Source organism: Monodon monoceros, unplaced genomic scaffold (genome assembly GCF_005190385.1).
Source record: "Monodon monoceros isolate NGI ecotype Baffin Bay Population unplaced genomic scaffold, NGI_Narwhal_1 Super_Scaffold_18, whole genome shotgun sequence".
NCBI classification, from domain to species: domain Eukaryota; kingdom Metazoa; phylum Chordata; class Mammalia; order Artiodactyla; family Monodontidae; genus Monodon; species Monodon monoceros.
In genome coordinates, this window is record NW_021703774.1 from 126,386,313 (window position 1) to 126,401,446 (window position 15,134).

Genomic DNA, 15,134 nt, shown 5'->3' on the forward strand with positions numbered 1-15,134 from the left:
ATAGGCCAATTTTGCTTTCCCCTCGATCTTGCTTACATCAGCCAGGATCTGCAGGAGTTTGACCCAAAGGCTTATTTAGGTTTCCTGACCCTCATTCTCAAATTCCTCCACCCTTAACCTCTTTGAGGCTCTAAATCCCACATAGGTGCGTCACATAGGGAAGGACAGAACTGGCTCACCCTGTGCTTGACGGAGAGGCTCTGCTCCCCTTCTAAGTCCCCAGGAGGCAAGCTCCACAGCTTCCCTCCCTCAGCAAGACTGCTCAGTGTTTCCGATGTGACAGCTTGGGGGGGGGCGGGGCGGGAGGCAGAGGGAAAGAATCGGAGAGATGGCAAGTTAGAGTTTCCAGGCTTCTTGGAGAAGGTTCATTTTCCACAGTACTTAAAAAAAAAACCCTTACTCAGATTGTAAAATTTGTAATGCAAGATAGAAAAACCCTACGTAGTTCCTGCATCACCAGAGTACTGTCAGAAGATTTTAAAGATGGAAAAGATAGGAGATTAACTAATCCAACTGAATGGCTTGAAATCTTTTGCTGAGCAAAATAAAAGAAAAATAAACAAACCGTCCTTTGCATGAACACAGTCGACCTCTTTCTCTGAACAGCCGAGAAAATTGAGACAGAGGGGCTAAGTGGCTACTCAGGGTCACAGGGCAGTTAGAGGTGGAGCCAGGGGAGCATCTCCATTTCCTGACTGTTCAAGGCTCAGACATGAGATGCCTGTCTGGTCCACTGGCTTCCTTTCCCCACAGATCAGAAGGAGACTCATGCCTCCTCAAAAGTTTTAACTTCCAACTGTACCGTTCACCTCTCTGGGGACTCAAGCCAGATCCCGTCAGCCAGTCTGTCTGCAGCTGCCTATTGTCACCTCTGAAGGGTATGGATTTCTAATCTCCCAGAGGAGCCTCTTCTTAATACAAACACTTGAGGTTGGTGGGGCAGCAGGGGGTGGGGACGGTGGGTAAAATCAGCTCAGCAAGTGGAGAGAGATGGACAGAGATAGTTTAAACCCTGAAGGGCACATTCATTTGGATAAATAAGAATGAGGCCAGGGCAGACCAGCTTCTACCCTTCATTCCTTTTTCATCCCAACCTCCAAATATCCTTTCGATTTTACTCTGGTAGGGTGTTTTTTTCCAAGACTTTTTTTGTTTTGTTTTTTTCTCTTTCTTTCTTATGTGTGTCCCTTCCTTTTAGATTTTATAGGTACGGGTAATATTTATGTGTCAGTGACCTCTCAAAGCAGTTTTAGAGATTGACTGTTTACATTTGGGAATTTTCTTTAAGGTCTACAGAGTTCTTTGTGCTTTTTCCAGGAAAGGCACTCAGTAAGAACCAAAACAAACAGCTGAATAAGTCAAATTTGATTGGAGCCAAACTTCTTAGGAGAGTAAGAAAAAAAAGTTAGCATTTGTTTTTGTTGTTTCCTTTCCCCTCCTCAACCCAGTCACATATTCTTGAGCCATTCCTACTTCTAGTCTGATTCAGAATTGCTTGTGAGCTGTTTAAGGCTAAACTCTAAGCCCTGTGTTGGAGAAATCTTGACACTGGGAGATTTTGCAAGGCACATTTCGGAAACGGTCCAGAAATGATGAAAACAATGTTTTGCTTCACCAAGTCTTAGGAAAAACTTATCCCCGTATATTTTACATTTGTCTCCATGACCATGGAGGATGGAGGACTATTGTTGCTCTGGCCAAATTTCACATGTCCCTGGCAGGACCGGGGCTATGTAACTCAAGCTTACAACTGTTATCCAGGCCTCTTCAGGAGGTCTGTCAGAGCCAGGTGAATCCTGTGGTTAGTGTTCAGCCCAGACTGACAAATGGAGTGTCATATTTAATTATTTGCCTGCCCCCATACCCCCTTCCCAGCATGATTTGTCCTGTGAAAAAGTTATCATGGCATGGGCAAGTTCAAGGGCTCTCCCTAGAGCTGAAAAATCTCTATTCACATTTTATCTCTTCCAACTACTAGCTCTTTGACCTTAGGCAAGTTACTTAACTGGTTTGGAGTCTCAGTTACTCTGGTTGTATGAGAGTGATAATAATACCTACCTTATATAATAGGTGTGAGGATTAAATGAGATAATGAATGTAAAAGCTCCTGGAATAGTTCCTGATGATGTGTATCGTTCAGTATATATTAGTTTTCTCTATTTGTGCCACGGAGCCCTCTGAGATCTTTATTTGAAAGACAACATAAATCCAAAACACCGTGCCTGTTGGACATATCATGTGTTGCAAAATAAACCTCCACTTAGAATGGAACTGAATTGCAGATTGAGGCTGACCTACAACACGGGTAATTTTTCCGAATGGAAATGATTCTTCCTATAATTCCTGCCACAGCAACGAGGAGCCCACCTCCCCAGGATGGTGGCTGCAGCACAGTGACTACTAGAACCAAACTGATCTGGCCCTCTCTCCCACCCAGAGCTCCAGCATTTGTAAGGCTTCTCAGAACTTAATAACAGAAATGACAGGGAAAGATTCTCACAGAACAAAGACTATTGCACTAGAAGTTTGAAGTCATGGGATATGTAAACGGTCAACTAGGTGTGACTACATGAATGTGCAATAATGTTAACCCTTCTATTTTCTCCTATTAACATTTATAGGGATTAACCGTGCTATTATGTAACACGCTGTAATGTATGTAAGTTGGCTAGCTAGCAGCTAGGATATCACAAGTTAAACCTCCACCGCCACCCATTCCCCAAGCCACCGAGTGAACTCAGTGGTTAAGAATCCACCTGCCAATGCAGGGGACACGGGTTCGAGCCCTGGTCCAGGAAGTTCCCATATGCCGCAGAGCAACGAAGCCCATGCATCACAACTACTGAGCCCACGTGCCACAACTACTGAGCCTGCGCTCTAGAGCCCGCGAGCCACAACTACTGAAGCCCGTGTGCCTAGAGCCCATGCTCCGCAAGAAGAGGAGCCACCGCAATGAGAAGCCCGCGCACCGCAACGAAGAGTAGCCCCTGCTCGCCACAATTAGAGAAAGCCCGCGCGCAGCAACGAAGACCCAACACAGCCAAAAATAAATAAATAAAATAAATAAATTTAAAAAAAAAGAGAGAGAACAGTGCTGTTGCTTGGAACAGAATACTTAAAAAATGAGTTCTTTTAGCATTTAAGAAACCCCAAAACCTTACCAACAAGTATGACTTTGCAATAGAAAAATATTTTAAGACTTTTTAAATTAGAAAAAAAAATTCAACAGCAAAGCAAAATAAAATCAAACGAGGACTGTGTGTCAGGCCCAATTATGCTACTTTTTTTATTGGGTAAAAGGATTGATTTGAGTGTGAAGGCAATTTCTTTTCCTAAAATTGTATAAAAAGTGATGCATCTCCTCTTTATGAGGGTCAAAAGAATAATATGGTCACTAACCCACAGAGAAGATAAATATTTGTTGAATGAATGTTCCTATGGAGTTGGAACACAATGAAAAGGCAGGCTTCTGTGGATGCAAGAATCCTAAATTATTTAAATGAAATCTCTTTCCCGAGAGGCCTGGGATTGGGGTGCTGGCTTTCCGGAGAGAAAGCCTCTGTTGTATTTCAGCCTCAAGATGTGGTGTGTGCTCCATTTAAGGAAAGGGCCAGTGACCCTGGGTTCCTTGCCAGGACCCTGAGCAACCCAAATGTTGAAAGACGTTGAGGAAAAACTAAAAGGAAGGGGATTGGTTTAGCAAAGAGAGGAGAAGGCTAAGGTGGGCTATTAAAAAACAGCATTCAAAGACTGTGGGGAGGACAACACTTCTCTTAAAATACGTTTAAACCGAAGAGAAAGGGATTTAGGTTAGGCATGAAAAGGATTTTTTAAATTGTGGTAAAAAACACATAACATAAAATTGACCATTTTAAGTGTACAGTACAGTAGTATTAATACCTGGGCACTGCTGTGGAAGCAAAAGGATTTTTTGAAAGTGAAGTTAGTAAACAATGTCTGATTTCTCTCTCTCTGTTCATCTCTTTCAGTTTGATTGGAAGAGAATGGAATTTCCTTCTTTAAAATGTGGAAAAATAGTCCACATTCTGAGTCCCCAGGGGCTGGAAGAGATGATCTCATAAGAATTCCTTCCAGCCCAAACTCTACGTAAGGTAGTGCTAGGACGGGCCCAGCACCGAATTGGTCACACTGATGAAAGTATACTCAAGCTGTCTTGGACAAAGTTAGAAATGCACGGCTATGCTGAAAATGAACTCTAGCACTGATAAAATTTCTGATTCTATATCATTTGATTTCTAAGCTTGGGTGGGTTATAAATGTTGCTTTAACTTGAAGTCTATAGAATAAGCGCAGCTCAGGACTGCTAGTTTTACCTTGGGCTTATACGCATTCAACATTGACATCTCCACGTTTTGACCTCTGACGTGTTTTGGCTGCCTCTGGACAGGCGGTGACGATGACTTCTGGTTATTGCGACAGACACAAATGAAGAAGAAGAGCAAAGCAATGGCCAGGGGGATGGCAACACTAGGCACCAGTATGTACAGGATTTCCATTTTATTCTTCTCCTTGGAATCCTTTGAATCTGGGTGTAGAAAATGGAAAACAGCAAAAGTTATACTAGTTCAAATAACATGGAATAATATTACATGGCAGAGCTTAAAATGTCCTCCTATTCTTCTATACACACAAATCTACTGTGAGAAAAAAGAACCCTTGCTTATTACAATTTGTTTCCATCAAACCTTCAGTGTAGTTTATCAAAGTTGAAAAGTTTAAAGTTCAAACGTTTAAAAATTGCAGAGGGACATTGTGAAGACTTCGTGTGTGTGTGGGTCCCCCCTCTGATGTTGCCTCTCTTCAGCAGCAGACCTGCATTTCTCCAACACCTTAAAAGTTAAACGCCACATGGATGGACTGTATACATCTAAGAGCATTAATGTGGACCCCAGGGGTCTTCTTCCATTGGCTGCCAGCCCAAATCAAACACCGCAACGTGGTGTTCCAGAAATCATGCCCTTGTCTTGGCTGGCTTGGACATATAGGGCCAGTCCTGCATCTTCCAGAAGCAATATCACCAAAGAATCCTGGCCCAGGGTCCACAAAGCCACTGGCCTGAGAATATGGGGACCTGAACTCAGGGCCAGGCCAGTCTCTGATGAGCTGTATGACTTTGAACAAATCATTCACCTCTTTGTGTCTCAGTTTTTCTCATCCACAAAAGTGAAGTATCTGTTTTGGATGGTGTCTACAATTCCCTCTTGCACAGCATCACTGTATAACTTGACACTTTTTTGAAACCCAAGAATTCTTCTTAAATGATTTCATATGAACTCAATAATTATGAGTGCTAACCCTCTGAAGTACATTTTTGAAATCTTATACATCCACTGTTACCACTGCTTGGAAAAGAATATAATATGTATAGAAGGACACAAGGACACATACTTTTCTTTTTTTTGGCTTGAGTCTGACCATTAAACTAAATACCCTGGGCATAGACTAAAATGAATGAATTATTTGACTGGCAAAACAATGCAAGCATTATGGGACAGTAATTAGAGGGGATGCATAATGACATGTCCTGATCACCAGTAACCTTATCAGTTATCTAGCTTTAAGAAAATCCAAAGTGTGAAAATTCAGATTGACACAAAATTCAGAGATGATTATTTACTTAAAAGAATTAACCATGCATCCATTCCCTCATCCCCCCATTTGTTTCAGTCAGTCAATAAACAAACAGCTACTACTGCCAAGCACTCCATTAGGTACTGGGAATATAAAATGAATTAAGACACGTCCTTTGCCCTTAAGGACCTCGTGATCTGCTAAGGAAAACAGAGAAAAGGTAATTACAATATGCTATTGGAAATACTACAAGGGAAGTATGGATAGAGTGGTGAAGAGAGCCCAACAGTCCCTCTTCCCTGACACAGCATACAAAGTGGGGAGGTCAAAAGCTGCATACCCAGCAAAGCTTGGTAAGTGAGAATATACTTGTACATAGTCTTTACTCACACAACACCTTCTTCGGGAACCTGTTCAGTGAGATATGGCAGTAATTAATCACACTCAACACAAGAAATTAGGAAGGGGCACCAAAACCTGGGTGCCGGGACTGTGATCTGTGGGTTAACCCTCAGAGGGGCTGGGGAAGGGTAAAATCTGCTGACTGAGTATAATAAAAATGATCGTTTTAATATTTCTTGAGTGTTTTCTACCAGCAGAAAATCATGTTAGCTGTTATTATTAATATGGGCTAAGTATTATTCTAAGCACTTTTCAAAACTCATTCATTTTATCCTTACAAGCAACCCCATGAGGTAGGCGCCATCCTCATCCCCATTTTTACAGGTGAGGAAGCTGAGGGGCAGAGTGGTTAATTTACTTGCCCAAGGACCTGCAGCTAGTAATTCAACGCTTGGATTCCTCTCCTGTTGGTCTTGCTTCACACCTCCTGTTCCAGCTACTACACTAGACCGCCAGTACTTTGAGAGTGGCTGTCGTTTTGCACCTATTTTCTCATGGTAGGATTTTTCTTGTTTCACACAGGTAGGAAGAATGAAGGAGGTCTGAAAGGTGGGGAATAACACAAAAGCTTTGCCAGGTACTCTGCTTTTGAACTCCCCGCTTTGTATGCTGTGGCAGGTAGACACTCTCTGGAGGCTACTCTAATCATTCTAGTCATTAGGAACTGGGTCTCGGGTGTTTTAGTAACAATTGTGTCTGCCTGTCTGTGGGTGGGTGGACAGATAGAGAGAGAGAGATTGCTATATCTATATAGACAATGTAGCAGAATAAAGGAAGATTATGTTTTAGAGTGAGAAGCCTCTGAAGACTGCCTTTGACATTATCTATGTAACCTTGAGTAGGCACTTGGCCACTCTGAGCAAACTCATCTGTAAAATGGGATTATTTCATAGAACTGTTGTAAACCATAAGTGAAGTAACATAGAAACTATCTATTCTAGTACCTGTTACAACTCAATCACCCAATGTTTACCCCCCACCCTCAGAGTAGGAAAAGATTCAGGAAATAAAAGTTTGGGGCAGGAAATTCTAAATAACCTTAAGCAAGAGTCACCTCACTGACCCCTCCATCTCCTCAGTCACTCAAGGAGGATAATGGTACCTGCTCTGCCCATCTTGTTTAGTTCACGTGAGAGAGGATGTTCACAAAAGAACCTCGGAAAATCTAAAACTGCTGCATAGCTGTTGGATGTTATGCTTAGCGTTAACATTATAAAATACTTTCAAATTTCTCAGGACCCTAGGGGGGTAAGCTCTTCTTGTTATTCTTGGATTCTCAGTGAAATCATTATGAGGGTAAGATTACAAAAGGAACGAGGCTAATTTAGTACGAATGTAACGCTAGTCATTTTTCAGGCCGACATTTTTAGCAACAAGAGAAAGTAGGGCTCTCACCTGTCTGGCAAACAAAGGAGTCTATTCTGTACCTAGTCCGTATCAGATTATTCACAGAACGCCTTTGACTGTAAACGGGAGGTCTGGGACAAATCCCCCTGTAGGTCTGCAGGGAACAAACTTCAAGAAGCTAAATCCTTTAAACATCGTCAGACTTGGCTCCTTCTGATTACGGCGAGGATATGCAAAACTAGCACAATGTCTTCTTGCCAAGTGAAATGATCAAGCAGAACACTACATGGCCATGTTGGAAGTGACAGAAAACAAATTCAGGCCTATTGTAAGTCTTACTGATGACATGCTTCCTTTCCCACACAGCTCTCTGCATTTGGCCAGAAGGGGAGTCGGTGTCTGGCTCAAAAAACTTTATATAAAAACATTTCACAGGGGCTTCCCTGGTGGTGCTGTGGTTAAGAATCCACCTGCCAACGCAGGGGACACGGGTTCGAGCCTTGGTCCGGGAAGATCCCACATGCTGCGGAGCAACTAAGCCCGTGTGTCACAACTACTGAGCCTGAGCTCTAGAGCCCGTAAGCCACAACTACTGAGCCCACGTGCCACAACTACTGAAGCCCACGTGCCTAGAGCCTGTGCTCTGCAACGAGAGGCCACTGCAATGAGCAGCCCGCGCACTGCAATGAAGAGTAGCCCCTGCTCGCCGCAACTAAAGAAAGCCTGCGCGCAGCGACAAAGACCCAATGCATCCAAAAATAAATAAATAAATTAATTTAAAAAAATATTAAAAACCCCCAAAAAACAAAACATTCCACAGAACAACTAAACCTTACTCATGGAAAATTAGAAAACTAACATTTGACCAACTCCTTTTTAATATCCTAGCATTTTTATTCTTCATTTTAACCCAGCACTTTGGGTCATCTTGATTTCACAAACAGAGAAACTGAGGCTGAGAAAGGATAAATTTGCCAAAGCTAGGAAGTGGTGGAGTCAGGGTTGGAATGCGAGTCTGTCTTCGATGCCTCTGTGCTTTTTAAATTATATGGCTAATAAAAATTAAAATACTATATGGAATTGTTTTTCATCATTCTCCTTAAGATTCCAAGATTCCTTCTCAGTAAGGACTAATATCTAGTGGGAACTATACTATTAAAAAGAATCACACAAGAACAATGGACATTATTCTTACTATTCACTTTAAAGGGTAATGGACACTTCCGAGGCACTGCAAAGAAAACTGGCTGAAAATTAAAATGGGGAAGATTTTTAATACTTTGGAATAACTGTTTAAAAGTTAAATGCACATATTTAGTTACATCAAGTTAAATACTTGGGATTTTTGAAACCAACAATTTAGTCCAGACCACATGATTAATTTCCTTTTAAAAATCAACAATTTGGTATCACAGTTCACATCTGACATTCCTATTTTATTTTTACAATGATATTCAATACTTTGATTAGTAATTAAATATAATGGAGAAAAAATACTTCTTTCTTCTCCTGGGGCTTAAAGCAAGGTAAACACAATTTCTCATTCAAGAGGTACTTTTATGAAGTGAAACATATCTGGGATATTACTTTGAGTTAAAACACGGAAGTGCTCAGATCTTAAATCTGGCAAAGGTGGGAAGGAGTCTTATAGAACCTTAGAATTCAAATGAAATTAAACAAGTTGAATTATGATCTTGTCTGAAAAAAAATTTAAAACCATAGAAAACAAACAGGAATAGCCACCATTTATTATCCGAAAACTACAAAATAAGCAGGTCTGTGGCAGACAGGGGCTTGCACTGGTGATATTTAGGCGTATACCTGGAAGCCGAAGGAGAAAATGTGGTAGTTAGGCCTTCAGTTGGCATGCTGGGTCCAGCCATTCGCTCTCTTGACTTGATAATGGAAATACTAAGTAGATGATCTATTGCCTTATGTATTCTCAAACGAATTCTTTAAAAGACTCTGAATAGCCCACATACAGTGATTAACATTTTTCTCTTTGGAAAATGTTTTAACCACATTAAGTTAGGGGCAGTAACTCATTTGTGAGCACTTGAGAAAAAATCTTAGCAACTAGAATCCACACGAGTTCACTAAAAGTTTCTTTAAATCTCAGGGCCTCAGTTTTCTCCTCTATAAAAGGAAAGAGTTGGGCTAAACTTTTCTTTTAAATCAAAAACAAATTTTTAATTATGGTAAAAAACACATAACAAAATTTACCATCCTAACCATTTTTAAGTGTACATTTCAGTAGTGTGAAGTATAGTCACACTGTTGTACAGAAGGTCTCCAGAACTTTTTCATTTTGCAAAACTGAAACTCCATACTCATTGAACAGCAACTCTCCATTTCCCCCTCCGCCAAGACCCTGGCAACCACCATTCAACTTTTTGTTTCCAGGAATTTGACTACTTTAGATACCTCATATAAGTGGAATCATACTATTTGTCTTTTTGTTGGCTTGTTTCACTCAGTATAATCTCAAGGTTCATCCATGTTGTTACATGTGACAAGACTTCCTTCTTTTTTAAGGCTGAATAATGCTCCATTGTATGTGTACACCACATTTTTTTTAATCCATTCGTCCACTGGTGGGCATGTGGCTTGCTTCCTACTCTCGGCTATTGTGAATAATGCTGCAATGAACGTGGGTGTGCAAATATCTTTTTGAGATCCTGCTTTCAGTTCTTTTAGTTGTATACCCAGAAGTGGGATTGCTGGATCATATGGTAATTCTATTTTTTACTCTTTGAGAAATATCCATACTGTTTTCTATAGTAGCTACAACATTTTGGCTTCCTACCTACAGTGCAAAATGGTTCTAATTTCTCCACATCTTTGCTAACATTTGCTATGTTCTATTTTTTGATAGTGGCCATCTTAATGGGTACGAGGTGAGATCTTATTGTAGCTTTGATTTCTTTAATTGCTTTAATCTTTATAAGTGATGTTGAGCATATCCTTATATGCTTGTTGTCCATTTGTATATCATCTTTGGAGGAATGTCTATTTAAGTCCTTTGCGCACTTTTTAGTTGAGCTAATTTTTTAAGTTCCAAAATCCAATAAGTTTTATAAAATTAAATGTCTTTCATCTTTGATAGGATTATTTTGGAGTGGTAGACCAAGCACAGTTAAACTTTAGCAAAGCATTTGATCAGGTGATGCATGATATCCTTATGGACAAAAGATGGAGGGCTAGATAGTAATATCAATAGATGGTTTTGTACTTCACCACATGGCTGTACCCTAACAGTGTTAATCAGCAAAACAACGTCAAATTATAGAAGGCTGTCCTTGAGAGAACCTTCCTGTTCAACATTGTCATCAACTACTTGATGGTGATATGTTTATCAAATTTGAAAATGGCCTGAATCTAGGGAAGATACCTAACTGACTATAGAAATAAAATTTTAGAGATTCATACACAACAGGCTAAAATAATGACCCTTAAACCAACAGTTGAAATTTTACAAATAAATATGATAGCTTGGAATTAGGTTAAAGACCTTGCTTAGAGAAGTCCACGATTCAGCAAATCTACTAAATAATTTTGGAGGTAACCAAATTAAAGACAAATGAACAAACAAAAGAAGACTAATAAGTTTTAGTGAAGACTTGAAGGCTCAGTTGGACCCAACAACAGCATGATGAAATTGCTCAAAAAATTTTCATAGATGGCATTATAGCAACGAAACACCCTTCATTGGCAGGACTGAGTCATGGTCAAGAATATCATGGTCCTCTTCTGGTCGGTTCTGGTTAAAAGACATCAAAAGTTTTCTACTCTAAGAGTCATGTTTTTAAGAAGGACTTTGAAGGAGCAGGAAACATCCAGAGGAGAAGGAAGAGGATGGGGAAGGAAAGGTGGGAAGAGCTACATGCTCTTTAGACCAAAGAAAAAAATCGAAGAAGGATGCAATAGATGTCTTCACATTTGGATGAGAAATGACACAAGAGGTTAAAAACCAGATGTAGTAAATATGCTTGTTCCTTACTAGGCTTCCCCCCCGCCCCACCCCAGTTTGAATTAGTGGCTCACATTTTTAAAAAAAATTCAGGAGATTTCACATACGAGTTTTAGTTTCTGGCATACAAAGGCAGATTTTGAGCGGGGGGAGCCACCCCATAATCACTTTGGTGTAGAGAGATATCCCTGTCTCTGGAGGTCTCTGGCATGTTCAAGCAGAGGCTGGTTGACTTCTATGTTCCTCTCAAGATTCTCTGATCTTATAAACTGAGTTGACTGACATACCTTATTTAGACCCCTACTGAACTTCGGACTCTCTTACGAAGCAATTGTTTTCAAGCCAGTGATGAATATATTCCCTGAGTGTCCTCTGGTCCAGTCTTAGTCCTTTTCTATCCAGCTCTATGCTGAGGCTGACCTCTATGTACAGGAGTAATGGACTCTGGCTTCCAGTTATGTCCAGCTGATAGGAGGCATTGGTATGATAAGAAGAACCCCAGGGCAAGAAGAGAGAGTAGGGTTGGTGTGTTCTGCATCCCTCCACCAAAGGCCACAGCACACACTGGACAGCCCTCTATTCAGCCTCAGCTGTACTCTATGGGGAGGGGTAACCGATCATTCCCTTGATTCTCCAGGCCTAGAATGGTAATGCTTCTCACTCCTGCTAGCCCCAGGTCCTGTACCTCATTGGTTTACCCCAACTCTGCCAACACCTTTAAAAACAATCTCTTTATAAAATTCTTAGTCTATTTGCCTGTGCCTTTTGTTTCCTGCCAGAATCTTGACTGATGCAAAGCCAATAACAACAATCATTGTGGTGTTATAGCAGAATTCTGCCACCAAAAGTCCAAGATGAGCAGCATTTCCTATTGGCGTGGTACTGGGCCCGAAGGGTTAAGGGCTTCCAAAAGCTTATTACTGGAGTAGCTGACACACTGCGTAAATGACTCAATGCATACTGGGGACAATAAAAAAACTTTTGAGAGAAAATTATTTCCTGGTGAAAAATGTTTATAGAACATGACTCAGTTATAAGTTTTCGGTAACTATTGTTCTTTACTTTGTCGAAAATATATAGAGACTGGAGACCAAAGTACATCTTGAAAATCTCTGTAGCACAAAAATAGCTCTTCCGGAAAACTTCAGACTATACAAAGCAGTACTCTATTCCTTCCTCCTACCTCCTCCCCCCACTCCCCACCATCCAATTCACTGTAATGTTCAATTTTGGTTTGAAGAAATGGCTGAAAGACAAATTGCCTTACAACAGGTCTTCTGTGAAATATGGGAGAAGGCTGCTGACAGAGTGAGTTAAAAACTGCAATGTTCGCAATCTGGAAAGCATCTGCCTTGCCCCAAACTGTAAACCACCACGTTGGAGAAAATGGTTTGTGACAAAGCAGAACCCAGGGCGGGTGTTTGTAAGGTTATGGGACAAGTCAGGGCTATTCAGGTACAGAACTGGGCAACGTGCCCTTTGGCAAACCGTTGCAAGGCAAGGACTTAAAAGGAAATACAAAAGCAACAGGCCAGGTATGAAAACTCCAAATTGAGCCAAATGGTTCACTACTTTCTTATCAATGGGTACTCTTCAGTGAAGCTGGTTTAGGTGTAAAAACAACACAGTAAGTCCCCTACATACGAACGTGTTCCGTTCTGAGAGCACGTTCGTAAGTCCAATTTGTACGTTAAGTCCAACAAAGTTAGCTTAGGTACCGAACTAACACAATCAGCTATATAGTACTGTACTGTAATAGGTTTATAATACTTTTCACACAAATAATATATTAAAAACAAACACAGAAAATAAAGAAAACATCTTTAATCTTACAGCACCTTGAAAAGTACAGTAGTGCAGCACAACAGCCGGCATCCAGGGGCTGGCATCGAGTGAACAGGCAAGAAGAGTTACTGACTGGAGGAGGGAGAGGAGGTGGGAGATGGTAGAGCTGAAGGATCGTCAGCAATAGGAGACGGAGGGCAAGCTGCAAGTTCACTCACGCCTGACGCTGATGGAACGTGAGTTTGCATCTTTGAAAGTTCACAACCTGAAGGTTCGTATGTAAGGGACTTAGATTCTACTGCTGTTTGGAAGTTCTGGCTGTTTGGTAGATGGAGAAACCTTTAATTAGAGGTGAATCGGACATGCTGGCCTGGCTAGTGGAAGAACTGTGGCTCAGGACTTATCTAGAGTGAAATAAAGGGCCAAGGTTTGAATATGAAAACATGAATGTAATCAAGGTTCCGCCTCCCCATACAATTCAAGAAAGAAACAAATAGGGGATCTCAATTAGTTGGGGAGACAGACAGAATATAAGCTATGTGGTAGAATACGGACAAGGGCAAATGGCTACGTCATTGCAAAAGGAGCTCCCAAAGAAACATATTTTCCACAGTTCTCCACTCAGGGCTGCACAGAAAAGCAATGATAAGGGCCACAGTGAAGCTGTGAAGCTGGCAGGTGTGCCTAGGTGCCAGCTGGAAAGACCAGAGGCAAATGTTTCTTTTTCAACTTTGTTTCCACCCAGCCCACAGTATTTGGCTTGGAAGGTGGCCACAGTGACTAGAGGTGAGAGCGTAGTGAATGAAGGTTTGCAGGCAGGATCTCACAGAAGATGGCCAACTCTGAGGACTGGGGACCTGGGGCTGCCAGGAAGGGAGGAGATCTAGGGCTTAATGGGAAAAGGACAAACGCTGTGAGGCCTGGGTGGAGCTGCCAGGGGACCTAGTCCCTATCAGGCTGAGGCTAAGTAGAGCACCCTGGGGTCTCAGAGTAGATGTCTTGTGGCTGGGGGCTCCATTCCTGCATCTGTACAGCTTCAGATAAGAAAATCAAAGACCTAGAGAGCTCATAAGGATCAAAGGGAAGAGGAAAATTATAAAGGAATGTTTATTCCTCTGAATAAGCTAGAATGTGTCCTTTAAGTAGTTGTAGCATGGTGGACAGAGGCTGGACCTTGAGTCCCGTGGATCTGATCTTGGCTTTAGTAAAAATAACACTGTCTCAGTTTCTCCATCAGTAAAATGGAGGAGATACCTTTAACATGTGGTTATTATGAGGGTTAACTCAGCACATTTTATTGAGCATCAGCTAAGTCGTAGGCCAGATGCTGCTGTAAAGAACTTAGCACAGTGTTCAACCAACAGCAGACATCACGGCACAAACAGAAAAGCACATAACAGCACACATTAACGCTGGGAACTGTAAGACAGTGCTTAATGTGACTTGTATTTTTTTTCATCTGATTCTTCCACTAGATTGTAAGCTACACGAGGGCGTGGCTTGTTAGCAAAATCTAAAGTGTAGTAGAAGTTCAACACATATTGGTTTTAGTAAGTGAATGAATAAATAATAACCATTCTAATTGCTGGATGCCTGGGATAGGAAAGAAAAGACAGGGAATATGAGAGGTCAAGTCTGGCTCAAACTATCTTTTGTTCTTTAGCTTTTCCCAGGCACTGCCTGGGCACACGCACACAGCCCTCGCTGAGCCAATTCCCAGAATTCACAGCAGACATACTTGGTTGTGTTTAATTTTATGTTCTGTCTTAGAGTAAAAGTTCACAGATAAAACAATCTGGGGCAGACTGTTCTCAAGTGCCTTTATTCTAGAAAGTACAACAAATGCTCACATTCTGCATTTAATTAGGTCTATACTTCTTTTAGCCTTACTTAGTTGAAATGAAAACAAAAGATATCAGTAGGAAAATGAGAAACCCCGTGGAGATTTTGAAACCTCCTTAACTTTGACTTAACAAAGAATGCAGGAACATTCCCATGAGACTCCATCCCATTTGAGAGGAAGGAGGAAAATAACTCA

General features: G+C 41.2%; 1 protein-coding gene across 1 annotated transcript in view; it reads right to left on the reverse strand.

Moving 5' to 3' along the window:
• Nucleotides 1–15,134, reverse strand: part of ROR1 (receptor tyrosine kinase like orphan receptor 1) — a 406,932-nt gene that overhangs the window by 12,568 nt on the left and 379,230 nt on the right. Inside the window, exon 8 of the mRNA XM_029228950.1 lies at nucleotides 4,335–4,546. Coding sequence (XP_029084783.1) covers nucleotides 4,335–4,546 — 212 coding nt within the window. The remainder of the gene's footprint in view (nucleotides 1–4,334; nucleotides 4,547–15,134) is intronic.